The sequence below is a fragment of the Tasmannia lanceolata genome, unplaced genomic scaffold (assembly GCF_043159265.1).
Source record: "Tasmannia lanceolata isolate RefF3 unplaced genomic scaffold, GAP_Taslan_0.1 ptg000006l, whole genome shotgun sequence".
Lineage (NCBI taxonomy): Eukaryota > Viridiplantae > Streptophyta > Magnoliopsida > Canellales > Winteraceae > Tasmannia > Tasmannia lanceolata.
The window spans coordinates 28,179,533-28,202,500 of NW_027518683.1; the positions used below are offsets into that span (position 1 = coordinate 28,179,533).

Here is a 22,968-nt window from a genome sequence, read left to right on the forward strand (position 1 = left end):
TTTAAGATTACTCTTATTTGTATTTGTTCAGAATCTTTATCCCGTGACTATTGATCTAGTGTGTGCGCTTCCAATTCAAATGTCTGAGTTCAGCAAATGACTGTCTATCCATAAGACTAACCATTTCCAAACTCATTTGATTCAGGTAGCCTTTTGCTTTGCTTATTTTACCAGATATAGTCTCTACCTATTTCGCCTGGTCTTTACTAAATGGCTGAATCTGAGGAAATGTTAATGAAGATAAGAGATATGTTGAAAACCATCTGCACTGAGGTAGCAGGCATGAAAGAAGACATGACCTATTTGAAGGCTCAAGCAAAAGAGAAGTTACCAGTTTCTGAGAGTCTGATTATCCCGAACCCTTCCATGATTGTGAGTTCAGCCCAACCTGTGAAGTTGTCAGTCGATGTTGATGATGCATTGCATGACAAGGAGAAGTGTAGCAGAAATATGACCCAGGTGGTTAAGGGAAAATCGTTGTTAGAAGAGCTTGGACTATTAGACATCAACAATGAAGATAAGAGGGTTCAGAGTGGAAAGAAGTTGGCTCTTCATGACTTCATATTTTTCCCGGAGGTCACCCTACCCCCTGAATTTGAGATTCCTAAGTTCGACGAATATGATGGGATAGGGTGTCCAAGGAGACATTTGATGTCATTCATTACTTTTTTAGAAGGTCAAGGCTTATTTCCAGACCAGATAGCAATGCTATTCCCACTCTCTTTAACTGGTGTGGCCAAGAAATGGTTTTACAGTTTAAACCCAAGGATGATTAAAGGCCTAAATGATGTAGTTGAGAGGTTCATTGATCGATTTTCCCAGGAAAATATAGATGAATTCCTTAATGACAGGCAAGAATCACTCAAGCAGAAATAGAGTAAGATGTGTGAAATAGGAATTGGTCTTTCAAAAGGAAAGAAATTCTTCAATGCTTCGAAGGAAATGAATTACATTGGGAATTCTCATCAGTTGCTGAAGAAACCTCTCGTTCTTAAAGAAGGATCAATTGAGAAGCACAGAAAAGAATTCACAAAATTACCTTGTACATATGAAGCTGCTTTAAAGGAGCTGGTTAGAATAAGAAAAATCATTTTGCCTTCCTGTTCAAGCCCTTTGAAAAATTCAGAGAAACATGGTAGTAAGAGATATTGTTCATATCACCAATGTTTTGGCCATAATACCAATTTTTGCGAGGTGTTGAAATATAAGATCCAGAATGTAATAGACAATGACCCTCATGTTATCCATGAACTCAGTGCTATTCGGAAACCCAGGCCAAAACCTATTCAGAAACTCAGTGCATCAAAACCTGCTCAGAAATGTGAAAGAAAATTCTCTATTCCTTGCGAGCTCAGTGCTGATCAGAGACCTGCGCCGAAAGGTGATCCATATATTTTGAGAATTGATGAAGATGAGTTTATCCAGTCCTTCGCGGAACCAGTCATTCCTACTTCCGTTACTCCAGGGCCAAGTAAACCGAAGCGTACTCCATATGTTTTGAGAATGGAAGATGATGAGCTCATTCAGTGGTATGCAGAATCAGCAGTTCCTGCTCATACCTCAGCGCTGAGTGATAAGAGGATTTTGAAAGGAAAAGAGCCGATGATTGAGGATCAGAAAGAGTCAGGCAGAACTAAGAAGACTTCGCCGATGCTGGAAGATGAAGATCAATACAAGCCAGGTCATCCGGACTTTGTAGGGTTGCCCTTTCCGAGATTCCTACTCCGGGATCGAACTCAGTAGCTGTCATCATGAAGGAAGGCGGGTTACCCATAAACTTTCAGTGCCAGTTTCTTGTTCATGAAGATGCGTACAGTTTTTAGAGTGTCTTTTTGTTGAATCTATGCCAACTCCTAGGTTGAAAGTTGGTGAGTCTTGTAGTGTCAATGTCAAAAAAAAAAAAAAAAGAAGAAAAAAGAAGTCATGTCTGTCAGTCTTTCTTATATAAAATCAATGTTCTGTTTTCTATCAGAACTGATGAAGAGCCCATTGAGGTGCATCAAAAATCATCAATGTACTTACAGTCTTCAATTCAATAAAATGGTTGATTTCGTATCTTTGATACTCTTTGATTCACTCTTAGATTTAATGTTTAAATAATTAAAGACCCCCTTCTCGGATGAGAATGCAGACGAAATTCACCTCGAGATCTGAAAGATGGTCAAACGAGAGGAAGAACGTCGAGCATAGCCACTTAAAGAAGAAATCCAAGCCATTGATAGAGGTATCGAAATCCGAAACTCAGGAAAGATGGAGTGGCAAAATTTTATCTCCCGAGGAGCGCAAAGAATTGATAAACCTGTTTAAAAGGGTTTGAGGTAGTCTTGCTTGATCCTATAAGGATAAACCAGGGGAATGCCCTATCGTTGAGCAAAGCAAGACTTCATCTGCTTTAGACATCCAGTTGAAGAGTAAAATTCTCAAGAGTTGAACGTCAGACATTCTGATGAGCTGATGAAATATTAAGAGAAGATTTTCAGACAAAATTGTGGTATCTTGAGCATAAATTCAAGATCTTCGAGATGGGAGTGGAGCACAGTGGTTGAAGTTTTGCTAGAAAACCGCCAGACTTCTCAATGAAATTTTTTCAAAGGCTTTGAACCTTAAACAAAAGAGCTTGTACATCAAATACGTCAGGAGGCCATCCTTGATCGTTTGAGCTTTTATAGCCAAAATCCTAATGTTTTAAAATCCATTTGTAAACCTTTTGGGCCAAAAGTAAAATTAAACCATTTCTTTTCAAACACATTATTAAACCCGGGGCATTTTATGCACCCGAACTACGTCGGACCTGATCCCCACCTCTTCAGGGGTACGTAGGCAACTTGATTAATTCAGGTTCGGTCGTCAAACCTTGGGATAACATCCTTTTTAAAATTTTGAAGCTAAATGCTAAACCATTCTTTGAAAAACCCCAAAGCGAACTACGCGGACCTGATCCTCCATTTTTGGGGTACGTAGGTAGTCTGGCTAGACCAGATTTGGTCCAAATCCTTAGAACCTTAGGTATTCAACCCTTTCGAACCCAAGCTCACCTAAAAAAGTCTTTCTGGTGAAACAAGCAAAGGTTCGAGGCGAATGAAAAGAAAAACAGAAAGAAAAGAGAGTCTGAAGACCCACTAGGTTGAAAACCCGAAAGGCCGGCCTAGAGATATACACTTGCTAAGTCAACAAGCAAAGGGATTGACTTATCAGAAAGTAAGGGTAGTGGTATGCTAGATTGGAAACTTGAAGAGACAATCTAGTCAGAGGCAAATACTTCCCATGAAAAGTTGAGTTGAATAGAAGTAGAATGAGTTCCTCAGTTACGTAGAATTCCCAAGTTCGAGTGCAAGCAAAAGTTGGGACAAGTAGTCTTTTAGACTGAAAACTTGGAAAGCAAGAGTTGAGACAAGTGGTCTTTTAGACCGAAATTGGAAAGCATTAGTTTTGACTTCTTTCGAAAAGAGAAATTAAGGAGACGGAGAAGCAACCTCTACGCATGGCAGGATCCTGGAATCCGAGTAATGTCGACAAGACTTACTTTAATATCCTTTTTAAACTAGGGACATTAAAACCGAGCAATCCGAAGGGGGTATAACCATGACGGAAATCCCGATGGAGGAAATTAGGTCATCTTGACATAGTTTTTGAGACTACTCTGAGAGTGGCTGACCTTACCATTTAAAAATAACACATTTTATCTAAGGGTGAATCAAAATTTAGTCAAGTCCTTTGAATAATTGTAAGTCTTCTTTGAAAGAGTCCTCAGGAGTCTGTTCCTTGTTTATCATTGTTTTCTTCTAGAATCAAAAGTGTTTGGCACTGGAGAGAATGGGTGTATACCTTCCAAAGTGAAAAGAAAATTCAAAGTAGATCCTGGTTTAAGAATCAAAGAAGGGCAAGAGATTTGTTATTCAGACTTGCCTGAAACATCAAAGCCTCAAGCACTGAGCAAAATGAAGAACTCTTACGTTCAGCCTTTGTGGAGTTGGTCTTACCACTATACCAAAGAAAGAACCCATGCAAACTCGAATTTTTCCTACTTACCTTGGTTCTGCTTTCTTAAGACCTTGTCATGGAAGCACATCATACTAGGGGCATCTTTTATGACTTGCGTCATAAAAGATATTGCACAATGATAATTGGGATATCTATTCTTAGCAAATAGAAACCAGAGAAGTTTGAACATACTCTTTGAGTTGAATTCCTTGATCAAATTGTTTCTTTTGGAGTCAGTTTCAGAAACTTCAATTTTCCGCGGAGTATAGAATCTACTCCTGCATCCTTTAAACCTCATCAGAATGCTTCTCACTTGTTAAAAGAGAGTCAGCACCTGAAAATTTCATCAATCTATTTGAGTTTTGCTTTCAGCAAAGATCATGCGCTCCCAGTTATTCTTGGTAAGAGATGACTGGCCCATTAGTGAAATTGATCAAAGATGGTAAATTCTTCATCATTTTAAAAAATTTTAATAGGGGGAATCACCGAACCTGTGTTGCACGGTTTGGTCTTTTCTTCAATCATTTTGAAAAGTTTTAATAGGGGGAATCATCGAACCTGTGTTGCACGGTTTGGTCTTTTCTTCAATCATTTTGAAAAGTTTTAATAGGGAGAATCACCGAACCTATGTTGCACGGTTTAGTCTTTTCTTCAATCATTTTGAAAAGTTTTAATAGGTGGAATCACCGAACCTGTGTTACACGGTTTGGTCTTTTCTTCGTTCATTTTGAAAGATTTTAATTAGGGGAAAATTTCCGATCCTGTGTTACACGGATTGGTCTTTTCTTCCTTCTCCCGGGTATTTAGTACCCTGATGATTAGTATTGTAATGTCACGTAGTGGCTTACCTAATCATCGTTCCGCAATGTGCAGCTTCCTAACGTGTTAGGAGTCATGTGTATCTGCGAAGAGGTTTGTATGGGACTGTTTAGCAGGACCTACGAATTTGGGTTTACATGGAACTGTTTAGCAGAACCGCGTGATCCGGAGTGATTCGCTACCTTGAAAGAGAGGAGTCAGAGTTACTCGGATAGTTAAACAGATTTATTTTCAGCAATGATCTGTATAACTATCGCTGGGCTTGAGACTTAGTCTCACCTCGGGTATTAGAAGTTTGAGTTTAGCTCGAATATTCGAGTACCCTAATAAGTGGTCGAATAAGTTTTAGACTGATCGACGAGATAAATTACCGAACTTGCGTTACGCGGTTTGGTCTTTTTGAAAGATTTTAACAGAGTTTGAAATTACCGAACTTGCGTTACGCGGTTTGGTCTTTTTGAAAGACTTTAACAGAGTTTGAAATTACCGAACTTGCGTTACGCGATTTGGTCTTTTTGAAGGATTTTAACAGAGTTTGAAATTACCGAACTTGCGTTACGCGGTTTGGTCTTTTTGAAAGACTTTAACAGAGTTTGAAATTACCGAACTTGCGTTACGCGGTTTGGTCTTTTTGAAGGATTTTAACAGAGTTTGAAATTACCGAACTTGCGTTACGCGGTTTGGTCTTTTTGAAAAATTTTAACAGAGTTTGAAATTACCGAACTTGCGTTACGCGGTTTGGTCTTTTTTTTGAAAGATTTTAACAGAGTTTGAAATTACCGAACCTGTGTTACACGGTTTGGTCTTTTTTTGAAAAATTTTAATAGAGATGAAAATTACCGAACCTGTGTTACACGGTTTGGTCTTTTTGAAATGTTTTAATAAGGAAAATATTTCCGATCCGGCGTTACGCAGATTGGTTTTTCCTTCTCCCGGGTATTTAGTACCCTGATGATTAGTATTGTAATGTCAAGTAATGACTTACCTAATCATCGTTCTGTAATGTGCAGCTTCCTAACGTGTTAGGAGTCATGTGTATCTGCGAAGAAGTTTGTAGGGGACTGTTTAGCAGGACCTACGAATTTGGGTTTATGTGGAACTGTTTAGCAGAACCGCGTGATCCGGAGTGATTCGCTACCTTGAAAGAGAGGAGTCAGAATTACTCTGATAGTTAAACAGATTTATTTTCAGCAATGATCTGTATAACTATCACTGGGCTTGAGACTTAGTCTCGCCTCGGGTATTAGAAGTTTGAGTTTAGCTCGAATATTCGATTACCCTGATAATTGGTCGAGTCTTTGACTGATCGGCATGATTTTTTTAAAAAAAATTTAACTCTTTGAGTGTTTGGTTTTGAACTTGTTTTGGACGAGTTTTGATACATTGGTTTTTGGCCTATTTCTACAGGTTTCTAAAAAGAAAAAAAAAACTCTTTGAGTGTTTCGAATTATACTTGTCTTGGACAAATTGCAATGTGGTTTCTAAAAAATTAAAAAAAAAAAAATGAAAGCTCTTTGAGTGATTGAAGTGATTAATTTGTTTGTTTCGTTGGTGCTCTTTGAGCAACTGATATGTTTACTTTGGCTTAGCCTGATATTAAAAAGAAAGTGTTTGTGTTTTGCAATCGTTCGTTCGTTTTTTGTTAACTAGTTTAGATAGTTGAGTTATGAGTATTAGGGAGAGACTATCTCTTTGAGATGTCTTAGTTGCCGAGTCAAGAGTCGGTGAGAGGCTATCTCCCTATTTTTGGTAGAGTTCTACCTTTGAATATATCGTTTTAAAACTGAAAACTCAAAAATTTGCTTTGCTTTTGGGTCAGTCAAAATGTGTCGTCTGTTCAGCTTTGCTATTCGCGTGACAAGCACGCTCTGCCAAAGAGGGGCATCTGTAGACACCCCATTTTAACCGGACCCAAGTTCGCTGTGCTTGGGCGAAACCCTTTTTAATCACCAAGCTAGGATCCCGGATTGCATCATAAGATAGATTGGGGTCTCACCAAGACCCCCGCCGAATTTCATCAAAATCCGATCTGATTGGTCAAATAAGACGAGCCGGGAAAGAGGGTGCGCATTACAAATCAAAAGGGGGGCGGATTATCCTGTGATGGTCGCGCCCAGGCCAAATAAGACAAAAATGGCGGGCGCGACTCATCCTTTTTTGTGCGCCCATCAATTGGGGGTGCGAATATCAGCACAGTTGTTTTCATATATAAAAAAAAAATCAAAAGCAAAAAAGAAAACACTGTTCATTTTCTCGTGAGAGAGAGTGAGAGAGAGAGAGGGAGAGAGATTTATGATCTTCTCCGGTGTGTTCGACCGGAGCCCCGGCCGTGTCTCGATCTCTTCCTAGATCATTTCGACCGGAGATCCGGTAATCTTATCACCTTAAATCCATAAAAAGAGTGAGAAGAATCAAGAGAATTTCAGAGGGGTAATTTCAGATCAAGAATTTCAAAGAAGATCATTTTCCTTTTTGTTCTTTCTTCAAATCAGGTAAAATCCCTAACCTGCTCTTGTTTCGATTTGGTGTTTGTGTGGCTGTCTATGATTAGATGTTGTTATGAAGATCCTTGAGTTTTGTTTTTAAGGCATGATCATAGTTCTAATCTCGTGATTCCGATATTTCTTCTTAATTCATAGTTGGAATGTAGATTTAGCTAATGTGTTTGATACAGGATGTGTGAATGGAGCTGGGTGTTTGCTAATTGTTGAAATTTTGTAAAATAAGAGATTATGATTTCATTGCTTCTTGTATTTTAATTTTATATCATTTTTCCAGCTTCCTTGAATCAGCAGACTTCGTTCTTTCCTTTTCTTCCAATGATGCTTAGCTCTAGGCATAGCAGGGAATTAATTTATTTCTTCTCTCTGTAATGAGTTTGCTATGAGTACTTCATGAAATTTTTGCAAAGTGGATACTGATCAGAGGCGTTGATATTGGCATCCTTAGACTTTGACACTCACATAAAGATAATAGTTATCTTCAATTTTTCGTCATTAACTGTGCTTTAACCTTGAAGATCATAGGTGTTAAGCGGATATATTGGTTGCATTATGTGATTCATTTCCTTGCCTGTGTGTATTGGTCAATGTCCCATTCCAATTTGTAGAATCTGCAAGCATTCCATTAATTTCATGTTTCTTTGTGCAAAGGAGTGAGGTAGTTTTGTATACTCGTTCAAGCGAGGCACCGCTTATATGGGTGCTGGTGGTAACTGATATAATATCAGCTTGTTGTGATAATTGCATTGAAATCTTGTTTGATTGCTTTTAAAAATTGATATTGAGATTGCCAAGTTTAATGAAATCGGTGAAATGTTTTATAGTGTAATATTCAATGGGCCTGTAATGAGCATTGTGATGGGAGTGTGGCCATTGTTATCACCCATACTTTTATATTGTTGGTAGCCATCTACAATTTTGATAAGAGTAACCTTTCTCCAAATCATGTTGGCATCCGCTTGGGATTATTTAGATAGCTGCCCTTGTCCATAATCTAATGGCCGGGGCATTTCGCTTATCTTGCTTCTATTCTGTTGGGTAGCTTATGTTTTACATCAGAGAACCATCATGGTTTTGATGGCTCTCTTCTCAAATTGCTAGATATAAGGTGATTAGCACAATGGTAAAGATATGATTGCAATAAAGTCATTCTCTTTAGGAGCTGGTTTTATACTATTGTACTGTGACAATGGTTGGAAAGCATATCTATTCAGGCATACCAAGCGCAATCATTGAAGAGATGAAGAAATCTTTGATGGACAGCTATATGTCTGCTGAAATCTGCTTTGGCTGAAGTACTTACAAGATGGCTACTGTCTCAAGCAAATTGGTTGAGTCTTATGGTGATTCACATGATATCCAAAAGCATGAATTTGATTTGGGAGTATTTGTTGGGGACTTGGCTTTTGAGGACGATTCTAGCAGCGACGATGTGTCATTGGAGGGGCTATAACAAGAACTAGAAGAATGTAAGAATGATGATGTAATGGCTAATATATTAGCTAAAGGCACAAAACTGCGGGAATACGCGAAGAGTGTTGAAAATAACATACGCCAAGTTGAACTGGACTCAATTCAGGACTATATAAAAGAAAGTGATAACTTGGTCTCCCTACATGATCAAATTCGTGACTGCGATAGCATTTTATCACAGATGGAAACTCTTCTTGGTGGATTTCAGGCTGAGATTGGTTCTATAAGTTCAGAAATAAAAAGCCTTCAAGAGAAATCCATGGATATGGGTCTGAAGCTTAAAAATCGCAAGGAGGCAGAGTTGAAATTGGCAAAATTTGTTGAAGACATTATTGTTCCTCCAAGGATGGTTGACATAATCGTTGACGGAGAGGTGAATGACGAATTTATGAGGACACTTGAGTTACTGAGTAAGAAGCTGAAATTTGTTGAAGTTGATCCTATGGTGAAAACATCAAAAGCTCTAAAAGATGTTCAGCCTGAGTTGGAAAGACTAAGGCAAAAAGGAGTCTCGAAGGTATTTGAGTTCACTGTTCAGAAGCTTTATGCATTGAGAAAGTCCAAAACAAATATTCAGATTCTACAGCAAAGTGTTCTCCTAAAATACAAGTATGCTGTTTTCCTTCTTAAAGAGCATGGTAAGGAGGTTTATCTCGAGGTTCGTGCAGCATACATTGACGCAATGAACAAGGTTCTAAGTGCGCATTTCCGTGCTTACATACAAGCATTGGAGAAATTACAGCTGGATATCGCAACATCAAGTGATTTGATTGGAGTAGAGACCAGGAGCACTAGCCTTTTTTTCAAGAGGGCGAGAACCTTTGAGGAATAGATCTGTTGTTTTTGCATTGGGGGAAAGGATAAACATTTTGAAGGAAATTGATCAACCTGCATTGATTCCGCATATAGCTGAAGCAAGCTCTCTCAAATATCCCTATGAAGTTCTCTTCAGGAGCTTGCACAAGCTTCTGATGGATACTACTACTTCAGAAGATCTTTTTGGTGATGATTTCATTGGGGAAGAATCTATATTCAATGAAATATTTGCAGGACTATTTGCGGTAATTGATGAACATTTCAATTCAATCCTTCCTAGCTGTTTCGATGCAATTGGTCTATTGCTTATGATCCGCATAATACACCGGCACCAGCTAGTTATGTCTCGGGGGAATTCGATGCTTTCTAGTTATATGTAAAATGGGCTTGCAATTGAAGCCCTTGATTTGTTCTGTGATAAGTAAGAGGCTGGTATTGAATCTGATACAGTAACCTTAGTGAGCGTCTTTTCAGCTATGGCCTCTTTATTTACCATAAGAAAAGGAAAACAAGTTCATGGATTCCTAATTAGGAGAGGTTTGGTCGTGGATGGCTCTCGTGGTAGTTCACTTGTGGTTATGTATGCAAGGTGTGGAAATGTGGATAACTCATGTAGAGTATTTGATGCAATTAAATGTAGTGATTTGATGCCGGACCGTGTTGCTTTCCTTGAAGGGGCGATGAAGGCGCTAGCCCAAGCCCATCCTTAGGGGACTTGCTCAGTCCAAGTAGCATACCCCTCCTTTGTATATAGGAGACTTGCCCAGTCTCATTCTCTTGCTAAACCTCCTCTTTGTGCATCGTTTGGTTTTGGGAGAACACCCTACTCGGCTTGGCAGCATACCCCTACCCTTATGGGTATTGGGTTGCACATTTGTTGCACCCTAGGGCTAGGCAGCTGTCCGGCCCGGCTGGGTGTTTTACCTTTGCCAAATATGCACAGGGTCTCTTATTCCTTTTTACGTCATTTGTGTCTCGGAGACAAGCCTTGTCTCATGTAGAGAGTTTTCCCTTTAGGAGGCTTACCTAGCCTCATGTTAGAGTGGCCTCCTCTTTTAGAGTGAGTCTTTGACTCGGTAGTGTTATTAGAGAGTCTCTGACTCATTTGTTCCCCCTCTTTAGTGTTGTTAGTTCGGAGTTTCTCCTTTAGAGTTGTTGATTACTTCGCTTTGATTAGAGGCTAACTCAGTCTTATTAGAGCTTTGCTTGCTTGGGATCTTGGATCGTTTTCTCTCTTCTTGGGGCGCTATCTTTCTTGTTGTGGTTCGTCTCTTTGAGGCGTTAGTTGCTTGTTTGGGGTTTCCCCTTTTGGATTTAGGGCTTTGCCCTAGTTTGTGGTTGTTCTTGCGTGTTCCCTTTAAGATTAAAAACATTTAAAGGTTTAGAGCATTAGAAAAGCTTTAAAATCCAAAAATATTAAATATTTTAAAACTCAAAAACATTAGAAATTAAATCAAAAACATTTGAAAACTTTGAAAATATCAAAAACATTTGAAAAACAGAAAAATCCAAAATCATCTAAAGTGTTGAGTGTTTCTTTTTAGAAGTGTAGTTTGAGAGTTCGTTTCGAACTACGTTGGCTTGATCCCTTTCAGCAGGGTACGTAGTGCAGCTTGGGATCCACATCCCAAGTCCAGCCAAATCTTTAATAAACATTTTAAATCTTTCAAAATTACAAAAATATTCAAACTATTTTCAAAAAGATCTTCCTCTAGAGTTAGGAGTATGTCCTAGCTATTTAGGTTGTGTTATAGAGTTAGGAGTTTGTCTTGATTTGTATTGATATGGTGTGTCCTGTCGTGTGAGTGTCCCTAGAGTTAGGAGGCCTCGAGTCGATCGGTTAGACATTTAGTCGAACCGATGGCTAGACTAGGCATATAGTCAGCCTATGGTTTTTCTTAGGACGCACAACCTAGTTATACCTAGGATGTAGGACCCACCTGCATTAGCTTAAGGCTAATCAATCTGCATTTAGTTAGGGTATATAGGGTGTCCTAAAATCCACCACTCACTGGAATTTAAATAATAGTACGAAAAGCTTTAAAAATTAGTCGAGTCTAGTGGAATCGAGTCTAGGTTAGCGGTTCTAGATGGTTAGGCATCGTAGTTTAGAATAGGGCATCGAACTACGTGGACTCCGATTCTTCCCGAGGCCGGGATACGTAGCGCAGCTAGGATGGATGGCCATTCTGGTCCGAGTCCAGTCCTGCATTAGAGTTTTAGGATTTGTCTGTTTCAGTGATATATAGTATGGATTTGCGTTTCATGTTTTGATGTGTTTTCTTACTTTCTTGTACTGATACTATACCTTTAGCTGTAGCTTGCATGTGCGTGTCCACCAGAAACTTAGACACCCATTAGGCATGTCACTTATTACCTAGCTTTGCTTAGGTAGCACATCTTTCATTTTATGTTATGTGTGTTTATTATCTCTATCATCAGGAAATGCATGCTTAGGTAGACGATTCCTAAGGATTGTTCCCATTTCACATAATTTTTACCCAAACTTCTTTGGAGTTAATGAAAATGGCATAAGAGACCAAGTGCTTGCACTCGGACGAATTGGGGGTGCTCCTCAGACCTTCCCCATTCGTAATCAGGCACGAACCCATATATATTTCTGGTTATCCATTGCACAGAGGATTTGATTTTAGGGTTCCATGGCATGTCCATAGATGGCGACTCTGAGTTTATTTTAGGTATGTCTCGATTTCGAACCTCGGTTCCGGATCAAGACATATCTCTTTCTTTTTATATCGCCACTCGTGCTATGCTATGAGGGTGGCATCCATTTCGAGAGTTCCTTGGCAGAGCTCTCATTCACGTGGATGATCCAGAGGATGGTGTAGGGACTAGTTCGCCTCACTCTACTCCTTCGGATCGGGGTCCACACTTTCCAGAGGAAGAAGAAGGGCCTTCACGGAAGAAGGCGAAGGCTAAGGCTGTGGTGGCCGAAGTTGTGTCCAATGCATTTTTCACTGGGGAGAAGGCCAAGAAACTCTGGGCCGACATCGGTACTCGGGGCATCATCACTGGGAGGTACATTGATCCACCTATCCTTCAAAATTTTGATTTACAGGCAAAATTTGATGCCCTAAATTGGACACCCCTCCTTCACCTCAACGAACATGTTTACCCTCGTTTGGTGCGACTCTTTTATACCAATCTCGCCATTTCCCCTTCATTCTTCAAAATTGAATCCAGGGTCAAGAAAACTGTTATCAAACTCTCGCATCAAACTTTTGCCTCCCTTCTAGGGATTAGCCATGAGGGTCTCCTTCATTATTTTTGGCCGGAAGATGGGACACACTCCCTTGATGATCTCGATCATGACACCGTCTTTGGTCGGATCACACGGCGCTATTACCCTAATATGCCCGTCCAATCTGCCGACCTAATTCCGGTTGCCCGCATGCTCCAAAATTTTATGTACCACATCTTTATTCCTCGTGCTGGGATGCGTGAAGCCCTACGTCCCTTAGAGGCCTATATGATCTACTGCATCCTAGAGGGCCACCAGCTCTGTCTACCATATATCATCTTTCGATACATGTTCCAGACCCCTGGCCGCTACCGCTCCTCCTTGCCCTATGGCATGATTCTCACTCGTGTCTTCCGCCACTTTGGCATCATCCTGGATGGCGAGATGACCATGACCCCTACTGCGCCATTTGATATTCAGACCTTTAACCGCATGGCTCTTCATCAAGCACCGGTCGACATTGATCCTGCAGCGGGCGTAGGCTAGGAGGCCGGGGACCAGGCTGCACAGGCACCCCAGCCATCACAGGACACATCTCAGTACTGCACTCGCCAGGACTTGGCTCATATGCAGGAGGCCATTGAGCGATCCATGGCCTCACAGTTTGCGCAGTTATCTACCCACGTCGACTCTGTGATATCGGATCGCTTCCAGACTCTGACTACACACGTTGATGACCAGTGGGCCGCCTATTATCACCACCTCTCCAGTAGCCAGTGGGGACAGGCACCAGGCAGTTCTTCTCATCAGCCACCGCCTTCTCCGGATCAGTAGCTACCTCGAGTTCTGTGATGATGGCTCCAATTTTTTGCTCAGCTTTTTATTAGGCGTATCTATCTGTTTCTATTTTGTATTGATAGTCTTTGGACTATACGTTGGTTATATGGATCTTTTTGGGATGTATTAGGTTTATCTACATCTGTTACTGTTCTGATGTGTCATGACTGCTCTGTATGTTGACTGGTTGACTGCACTTTTTCTGTATGTCCGTTCACATCATCTATCTATATATATATATATATGTATATATATATATATATATATATATATATATATATATATATATCTTTGGTTCTCTGTGCTGTGTGCTTATCTATTCCAATTTTATGCTCGCATGCTTTATATTCTGCCTACTCTCTCTATAGCATTGCACTTTACTTGTTTATTGCTCTCACTTGGAATCCATCCTTTTGTTCCACCTTTTTGGTGATGACAAAAGGGGGAGAATATTTGAGCTCCCAATGCATATATTAAGGGGGAGCAAAGCTCTATGCTTAAAATTTCCCAATCAAATTTTCATCCTTAAGTATTGCCTTAAATGTTCAATTAAATAAAACTCTTAGGGGGAGCCCAAAGTGTTTTATTCATCCCTAAAGGGGGAGCTCCTACCCTAAAATAAATTTTGTTTGTCATCATCAAAAAGGGGGAGATTGTTAGCCCAAGGGTTCAACAAGTACTCCTATTAAATTGTTTTGATGATTAACAAACTTAATTTGTCATAAAGGTTTTATACACTAATAATTTCCATTGGCAAAGTTATGATGTTCACAGTGTACCATCCTCAAGAGTGCATGACAAGGTTGAATTCAAGGTTGAACTCAAGCACAAGAATGGCAAATCAACTCAAGCATCAATGAAGTGGAGTGAAGACTTGTCAAAGCTCCTACAAGTGCCAACAAGATTGAAGACCAAGTAAATTTAGAATGTAAATGGTCTCTAATATTTAATCTAGGTCTATGGCACAAATGAGAGATAAAATTTAACTAAGTAGAACTTAATTGGTTTGTGAATGTTCATAGTGGTGTCTCAACATTGTTGGACCCTCATGACATTCCATTCATCTTGAAAAATCAAAGTTCCAAAAGCCCAAACAAAATCAGCAAAAATATTTTGAAAATCTGCTGGTCGTAGGCTTCTCGGAACTCCGAGATTATTCTCGGAGCTCCGAGCTCGGAACTCCAAGAAAATTCTCGGAGCTCCGAGAATTGGTCCAGTTCAAAAAAATTGGCCGCTCGGAGCTCCAAGCCCGGAGTCCGAGACGACCGTTGGGAGCAAAAATTGAGTGCTTTTCTTATCCTCCCTATATATATGGACCTTGGGTCTCTTGAGCTTTTTACCTAAGGTATTTACCAATATTTCAAGAGCATTAAAAACCATTTTATTCTCCCTCTCTTGAAGATCATCACTCTCCATCTCTCTCTTGTGCTATTCACCTTAGATTATCTTTGAGAGACCTTAGGACCTTGATTGTTCATCTTGTTCTTGTGAGAGTGTGTGAGCCTTACTTTAAATTAGCCTATCTAGAGGCAAGCAAGCTTTGTTATTTTCATCTTCTTTGTATTTGGCACAAAGGGCGCCGTAGAAGACCCTTGGAGCGTGGAGCTCGATTTGTACAAGGCGGAAGGAACGCCGTATTTAAGTTCCTTGGAGAAGATAGTGGAATCCTCAAGGAGAATAACTTGAGAAGAGTGGAGTAGGTCTTGAGCTAAGACCGAACCACTATAAAAATCTTTGTGTCAAAGCTTCTTTGCCTCTTCACCTCTTCTTGTGTGGTAAGTTTTCACTATTGTTTTAAATACTAATTTTTGATTTCCTATTCAATCTAAAACTAGTGCAATCTAAGTTTTCCAAATTCTTAAAATTTGAAAAGAAACCCAATTCACCCCCTCTTGGGTTGCTAAGTGGAATTTCATGTTTTCTCATATATATATATATATATATATATATATATATATATATATATATATATATATATATATATATATATATATATATATATATATATACAGAGAGAGAGAGAGAGAGAAAGAAAGTGTTCCTGAGCTCGAGCTCAGATAGCTCAAAAACACATGTGGCCCCACATTTTTTGGGTGATCCAAAGCATTCATTTGGAAGACCCTTCCATGGATAGGGTGTGAACCAAAAATCAACCCTCTAGGATCATCCTAGCCCTGCCATTCGTGGGCAAAAACATGGACATACACAGTATCTGTCCATTTTCCCATCCACATTTGATTGGGTTAGGATGATGATCCTATAGGGCTAATTTTTTGTACACACCCTATCCATGGAAGAGCCTTCCAAATGAATGCTTTGGATGCTCCCAAAAATGTGGGGCCACATGTGTTTTTGGGCTCGAGCTCAAATAAGCTTATCTGAGCTCGAGCACATGAACACTTTCCTCATATATATATGAGAAAATATTTGAAAATATTTCCTACACCCTAGCTTAAAATATAGTGGGGTCGTATTGTTTGGGTGATCCAAAGCGTTCATTTGATGGGCCCTCACATAGATAGGGTGTGCCCAAAAATCAGCTCCATAGGATTATCCCAACCCTACGATTTATGTAGGTAAAAATGGACATGTATAAACTCTCACAAATCTCTCCATTTATCTGCACTCAAGTGAAGAAACATGGTGGGCTCACATTTTTTTGGGGTCGAAAACATTCGTTTGATGGGCCCTATCATAGATAGGGCGTCCACAAAAAATCAGCTCCTTTGGATCATCATAATCCTTCCATTTGTGGAGGGAAAAAATGGGCAGATTTGTGGACAAAGAGTTTTTGTTCATTTTTCCCTCCACAAATGGACACCCTAAGATGATCTAATGGAGCTAATTTTTTGTACACATAGTATCCATGATAGGGCCCATAAAATGAATGCTTTGGATCCCCCAAAAATCTAGGCCCATCAAACGAATGCTTAAATTATATATATATATATATATATATATATATGAGAGAAGTGTTTCTGCGCAGCTGCGCATATATCTATGTGCGCACTATTCCATTAGCTTGTAATTAGTATTTTCTTTGTAATTGTCATACTTTGTCACCCTTTTTTAGTAATTTTTCATTTAAAACTTACCATTTCTATCACAAATCTAATAAACCGTAATGATTACTATTTTTTTTTCTACTTTTCCTAGCAACATTTGCACCCATTTAGTTCTTCCAATCTTTGCATCCGGACGGGCCACAAGCCGAGCAAGTGGAATCGGCGAAGGTGGCTAGCAAATTCCTGTAAAAGAAAAAAGGGAAATGTTATCGGCACTACTTATTTTGATGAGGGCACTCTTACTTTATTAAAAGTACGGTATGGACCGCAACATAGGATGATCCAAACCGTCCATTAGATGGGGCACAACCTTTTATTAAAAGTACAGTATGGACCGCAACATAGGATGATCCAAACCGTCCATTAGATGGGCCAAAACCCATATAGGTTGTGCCCCAAAAATCATTTCCGTAAGTTGATCCTAACCCTCGGATCTGAATGTTAGAGGGTTGATCCAACCACCTAACAATATTGAGGGTACCACCTTTCACTGTGAGATTGTCCATTTCTCTTCTTCTTGCCATCAATCACGGTTGCCATACAGGGGTGTGAATTTATTTTTCTCCTAAAAAAGCTAGTAAATTGGGACCTTCTTTTTCTATTGCATTACGAATCAAGATTTCGCACCTAGTATACTTAATCAATGTCCTTGAAATGAAGTAAAAATCACATTTTTTTGCAACGAATCCTGTGAACCCTTATTACATGGTAAAGATGATTGCGGACATTTCCAATGGATCATATATCTCATTGTATTTGTTTTGTTGATTTTAATCATCTTCTTTGTACTCCTGATTTTAAAAGAGAAGTGAAGATCTAACTAAATGTGAAAAACCTTATGAAATTTTCAATGAATGGTTTGAGTTGTGTTGCTGCTTATTCTCCTGAAATACATGTTACTAGAGTTGAGGAATATGGTACAATGAATCGTCCACCTTGTAACTAGGCTCGAATTGCAGCAACACTAGTTTGTTTTTAATCAAATGGAGCCTTGTCAAATGGAATGCAAGTACACAAAATGGAGCCTTATGAATTTTCAGCCAGTGTAAATTTGGTGGCCAAAAACGTCCTTCCAGATAAAACCACTTAATCAACGTGTCTGGGACTGGGAGGAGTACCAAGTGATGTGGGATCTTATTTGTCAACAGACCACAATGTAAACTCTTTCTGTGTCAGCACTCAGGAGAGACAAGTAGCTTCGTCAAGGAGTCTAGCAATTAAAACAAAAGTGGAGACATGGAATCCATTTGAAACTAATAAGGTTATATCTTTAAGAGAAGAACAATTGTTGGCAGTTATCCATTTCAAAAAGAAAAAATTGTTGGCAGTTATATAGATGACTCAAAAAGTTAGCTATATATTGAACTCATATCTAAAGGTTTGAGTTGTGATGGGAGACAAAAAACTCTGATAGGAGACAAAAAAATTATTTCGCTGCTCTCGCAAAACTCTCCCTTAAATTGGTATATTGATGAAATCTTGCCCGGCTTTCATAACAACTTGTAGTTCAATAAGTGACCGCCTAGCAGCTACACCAAGTTCAACATTACAGACTTCGCCTTCATTTCATTTTGTTCACTAAGAACTAGTACATACAAGCAGTTCTTTTCAGTTCATACAACTCAAGATAGAAGTTCAAAAATTTCACATTAGTTCAGTTGATTTCTTCAACTTGAAAGTGCTTCAAATAGGCATTGCTTCAAAAAACACTTGTCGCGATCCCTGCACATATAATACAAGCAAAGGTAAAACCGGGAATGGAATAGGTAGAAAACTCACCTTCTAAAGGAAGAAAATAAAAATAGATGGAAGTATAAGATGAAATAAGGATAAAACATAGTCATGCTCTGCTACATAGCAAGCTTTCGGTCACAAAAGAGATATATAATCGCTCAAAAGTCCCATGCGAATCACCCAGTTTAATTAGATTCAGGTATATTTTTCTCCCCCATTTCTCATGAATATTTTTAGCTGGTGTAAGTGGGTATTTTCAAGCAAAGATCCTGGGAAGTATTAAGCTTCCTTGATGAATTTACATTGGTTTATTGCCTTGTAAAGTGTTGTGCATCATACAAACTGAGTGTTACAGTAACTACAAAATCCTATAATTCATGAGGGGGAAAAAAACTACTTTGAGAGTACAAAACAAAGTCCAGTCAGCAATAACTATTAAAAAAATAGCCATACTCTGCTATAAAACAAGCTTTTCAGTCACAAAACACCGTGAAAATCAACAAGTATAACCCTTGTATCCATTTGAGCCTCACAATCCTATAATTCATGAGGGAAAAAAAAAAAACTGTTGCGAGAGTAGAGAAAAAAGCCCAGTCAGCAATAGCTAATAAAAAAAAATAGCTAGCTCTGCTTAAAATAAGCTTTTCAGTCACAAAAGACCATGAAAATCAAAACACCATCTTCCAATGTATCCAAAATATCAATGTACAAAACAAAACATTCACAAAGATACTACCACATACCTAGTGAAAGGAGCAACATCACGAAGCGATATCTTCCGCTTCCTCTTCCTCTTCCTCTTCCTCCTCCCCCTCGTGCAGTGTACCCATCTATTAGAACCAATAAAAATTTAGTAATAATCGGAGAGAAAATTGCAACATAGAAAGAAGAGAGTATGTGCATATAGAGAAGAACTCAAAGTCAAACCTTGGCTTTCTTTTTACATGTTCTCAGATTATGTCCCAACTCCCCACAACCACTACACTTCCGTTTTCCCATCTTAGATTGGGAGAGCTCTAATGAAGATTTCAAGCATGATGCTTCCCTCGGCCGGCCCTTGGTTTTCACAACTTCAGGGTTTCGAATACATATCCCAGGTGCTTGAGTGAGAAGAGAGTTAGACTGCACTTGGCTGGTAAATACTGGTACGTGAACTTGCCTGTCTTTCTTTCTCTGCTCAATCTCAACCACCAATCCAGAGTAAAATTCATCCAACTTCTTTAAAATAAAGTCGTCATTATCGAGTTCCTCATCCACTATTCGTCGTTTTGTCATTACGGACCACCTTCTAAATGGGGTTGCCTTCGTTACCTACTTGACTTGTAGGAACTCCACCCAACAACTGATATCTAGCGTCAATTGTCCATCTCCTTAGAATGTAACGCTCGGAAATGAAAGTTAATTGCTTCTGGTCAAATATGGCCAGAATATGCCTGCATAATATACCTGAAGTCTCAAACATGGCGCAATCACAAGTCGCACTAACACCATCGAAATCGTTGTACACAACCATACGCCCTTTTGACATTTCATTATCCCCACGTTTCCTTCTTACATTGAAGGTAGTCTCGTTGCCAATTTTACTATGTTTCTTGCCCCAATATAATCTACTACCATTAAGCTCAGCCAGCAAAAGGCCAAAAATTGTCCTTGTATAGTATTTCCCAGGATCATCTTCCAATGGGCTACCTGTAGTCATTGTCGCCTTTGAATTTTTTGACTTGAAATCCTTTTGTGTTTCTTTCCTACGACGGTCAGCAAGCGCTTTCTCATATTGATCAACAAAATCACGCAGAGAAGTCTTCTGGTTAACAAAACCATCGAAGAAAGCATTCATGCTTTCACTGCGCTGACTAGAAGTCATGCCTGCAATGAAAGTACCTTTCCAATAGGCCGGGACCCAGTGAATCCTTAGCTCCCACATCTTACTTAGCCAATCATTCTCATCAATTTTATACTTCAAACATAATCTTCTCCATTCCATCTCACATTCATCTATATCACCCGTGTTATACCAACGGTAATAATCCTTTGGAAAGTCACCATCTGCCTCTCTCATTGCAGGAACATGCTCAACTAGGTGCTTTGTTATGTGCCAGGAACAAAACCATTGAGGAGACCTTCACTTGGTTGTTTAAGCAGTGGCTGCAATGTATGCATGGAAAAGTTCCAGGAACTATTATTACCGATATGGATGTGGCAATTGAGGAGACCTTCACTTGGTTGTTTAAGCAGTGGCTGCAATGTATGCATGGAAAAGTTCCAGGAACTATTATTACCGATATGGATGTGGCAATGCGAAATGCAATTAAGAATGTCTTCCCCAATACATGTCATCGGTTTTTTTCCTGGCACATAACAAAGCACCTAGTTGAGCATGTTCCTGCAATGAGAGAGGCAGATGGTGACTTTCCAAAGGATTACTACCGTTGGTATAACACGGGTGATATAGATGAATGTGAGATGGAATGGAGAAGATTATGTTTGAAGTATAAAATTGATGAGAATGATTGGCTAAGTAAGATGTGGGAGCTAAGGATTCACTGGGTCCCGGCCTATTGGAAAGGTACTTTCACTGCAGGCATGACTTCTAGTCAGCGCAGTGAAAGCATGAATGCTTTCTTCGATGGTTTTGTTAACCAGAAGACTTCTCTGCGTGATTTTGTTGATCAATATGAGAAAGCGCTTGCTGACCGTCGTAGGAAAGAAACACAAGAGGATTTCAAGTCAAAAATTCAAAGGCGACAATGACTACAGGTAGCCCATTGGAAGATGATCCTGGGAAATACTATACAAGGACAATTTTTGGCCTTTTTCTGGCTGAGCTTAATGGTAGTAGATTATATTGGGGCAAGAAACATAGTAAAATTGGCAACGAGACTACCTTCAATGTAAGAAGGAAACGTGGGGATAATGAAATGTCAAAAGGGCGTATGGTTGTGTACAACGATTTCGATGGTGTTAGTGCAACTTGTGATTGCGCCATGTTTGAGACTTCAGGTATATTATGCAGGCATATTCTGGCCGTATTTGACCAGAAGCAATTAACTTTCATTTCCGAGCGTTACATTCTAAGGAGATGGACAATTGACGCTAGATATCAGTTGTTGGGTGGAGTTCCTACAAGTCAAGTAGGTAACGAAGGCACAACCCCATTTAGAAGGTGGTCCGTAATGACAAAACGACGAATAGTGGATGAGGAACTCGATAATGACGACTTTATTTTAAAGAAGTTGGATGAATTTTACTCTGGATTGGTGGTTGAGATTGAGCAGAGAAAGAAAGACAGGCAAGTTCACGTACCAGTATTTACCAGCCAAGTGCAGTCTAACTCTCTTCTCACTCAAGCACCTGGGATATGTATTCGAAACCCTGAAATTGTGAAAACCAAGGGCCGGCCGAGGGAAGCATCACGCTTGAAATCTTCATTAGAGCTCTCCCAATCTAAGATGGGAAAACGGAAGTGTAGTGGTTGTGGGGAGTTGGGACATAATCTGAGAACATGTAAAAAGAAAGCCAAGGTTTGACTTTGAGTTCTTCTCTATATGCACATACTCTCTTCTTTCTATGTTGCAATTTTCTCTCCGATTATTACTAAATTTTTATTGGTTCTAATAGATGGGTACACTGCATGAGGGGGAGGAGGAAGAGGAAGAGGAAGCGGAAGATATCGCTTCGTGATGTTGCTCCTTTCACTAGGTATGTGGTAGTATCTTTGTGAATGTTTTGTTTTGTACATTGATATTTTGGATACATTGGAAGATGGTGTTTTGATTTTCATGGTGTTTTGTGACTGAAAAGCTTATTTTAAGCAGAGCTAGCAATTTTTTTTATTAGTTATTGCTGAGTAGACTTTTTTCTCTACTCTCGCAATAATTTTTTTTTTTTTTCCTCATGAATTATAGGATTGTGAGGCTCAAATGGATACAAGGGTTATACTTGTTGATTTTGATTTTCACGGTGTTTTGTGACTGAAAAGCTTGTTTTATAGCAGAGTATGGCTATTTTTTTAATAGTTATTGCTGACTGGACTTTGTTCTGTACTCTCAAAGTAGTTTTTTTCCCCCTCATGAATTATAGGATTTTGTAGTTACTGTAACACTCAGTTTGTATGATGCACAACACTTTACAAGGCAATAAACCAATGTAAATTCATCAAGGAAGCTTAATACTTCCCAGGATCTTTGCTTGAAAATACCCACTTACACCAGCTAAAAAAATTCATGAGAAATGGGGGAGAAAAATATACCTGAATCTAATTAAACTGGGTGATTCGCATGGGACTTTTGAGCGATTATATATCTCTTTTGTGACCGAAAGCTTGCTATGTAGCAGAGCATGACTATGTTTTATCCTTATTTCATCTTATACTTCCATCTATTTTTATTTTCTTCCTTTAGAAGGTGAGTTTTCTACCTATTCCATTCCCGGTCTTACCTTTGCTTGTATTATATGTGCAGGGATCGCGACAAGTGTTTTTTGAAGCAATGCCTATTTGAAGCACTTTCAAGTTGAAGAAATCAACTGAACTGATGTGAAA

The 22,968-nt window shown here is 39.3% G+C and overlaps 3 protein-coding genes and 1 pseudogene across 3 annotated transcripts; 3 read left to right on the plus strand and 1 right to left on the minus strand.

Moving 5' to 3' along the window:
* Window positions 1-8,587: 8,587 nt before the first annotated feature.
* On the plus strand, window positions 8,588-9,970 carry LOC143878898 (vacuolar protein sorting-associated protein 52 A pseudogene; annotated as a pseudogene).
* Window positions 9,971-19,716: 9,746 nt separating this feature from the next.
* LOC143878899 (protein FAR1-RELATED SEQUENCE 5-like) lies at window positions 19,717-20,487 on the minus strand. Its single transcript, XM_077381113.1, has one exon. The coding sequence runs from the start codon at window positions 20,485-20,487 to the stop codon at window positions 19,717-19,719; it is 771 nt and encodes a 256-aa protein (XP_077237228.1).
* A 131-nt stretch (window positions 20,488-20,618) lies between these two features.
* On the plus strand, window positions 20,619-21,179 carry LOC143878900 (protein FAR1-RELATED SEQUENCE 5-like). Its single transcript, XM_077381115.1, has one exon. It carries the CDS (start codon window positions 20,619-20,621, stop codon window positions 21,177-21,179), a length of 561 nt encoding a protein of 186 aa, XP_077237230.1.
* Window positions 21,176-22,109, plus strand: LOC143878901 (uncharacterized). Its single transcript, XM_077381116.1, has 2 exons — window positions 21,176-21,949; window positions 22,047-22,109. Exons 1-2 carry the CDS (start codon window positions 21,176-21,178, stop codon window positions 22,107-22,109), a joined length of 837 nt encoding a protein of 278 aa, XP_077237231.1.
* The last annotated feature ends 859 nt before the right edge of the window (window positions 22,110-22,968 follow it).

Coding starts and splice junctions, on each gene's coding strand:
- LOC143878899 (XM_077381113.1), bottom strand. CDS start 20,487: ATGAGAGAGGCAGATGGTGACTTTCCAAAGGATTATTACCGTTGGTAT.
- LOC143878900 (XM_077381115.1), top strand. CDS start 20,619: ATGGATGTGGCAATTGAGGAGACCTTCACTTGGTTGTTTAAGCAGTGG.
- LOC143878901 (XM_077381116.1), top strand. CDS start 21,176: ATGACTACAGGTAGCCCATTGGAAGATGATCCTGGGAAATACTATACA. Junction 21,950..22,046: donor CATGTAAAAAGAAAGCCAAG/GTTTGACTTTGA, acceptor TGGTTCTAATAG/ATGGGTACACTGCATGAGGG.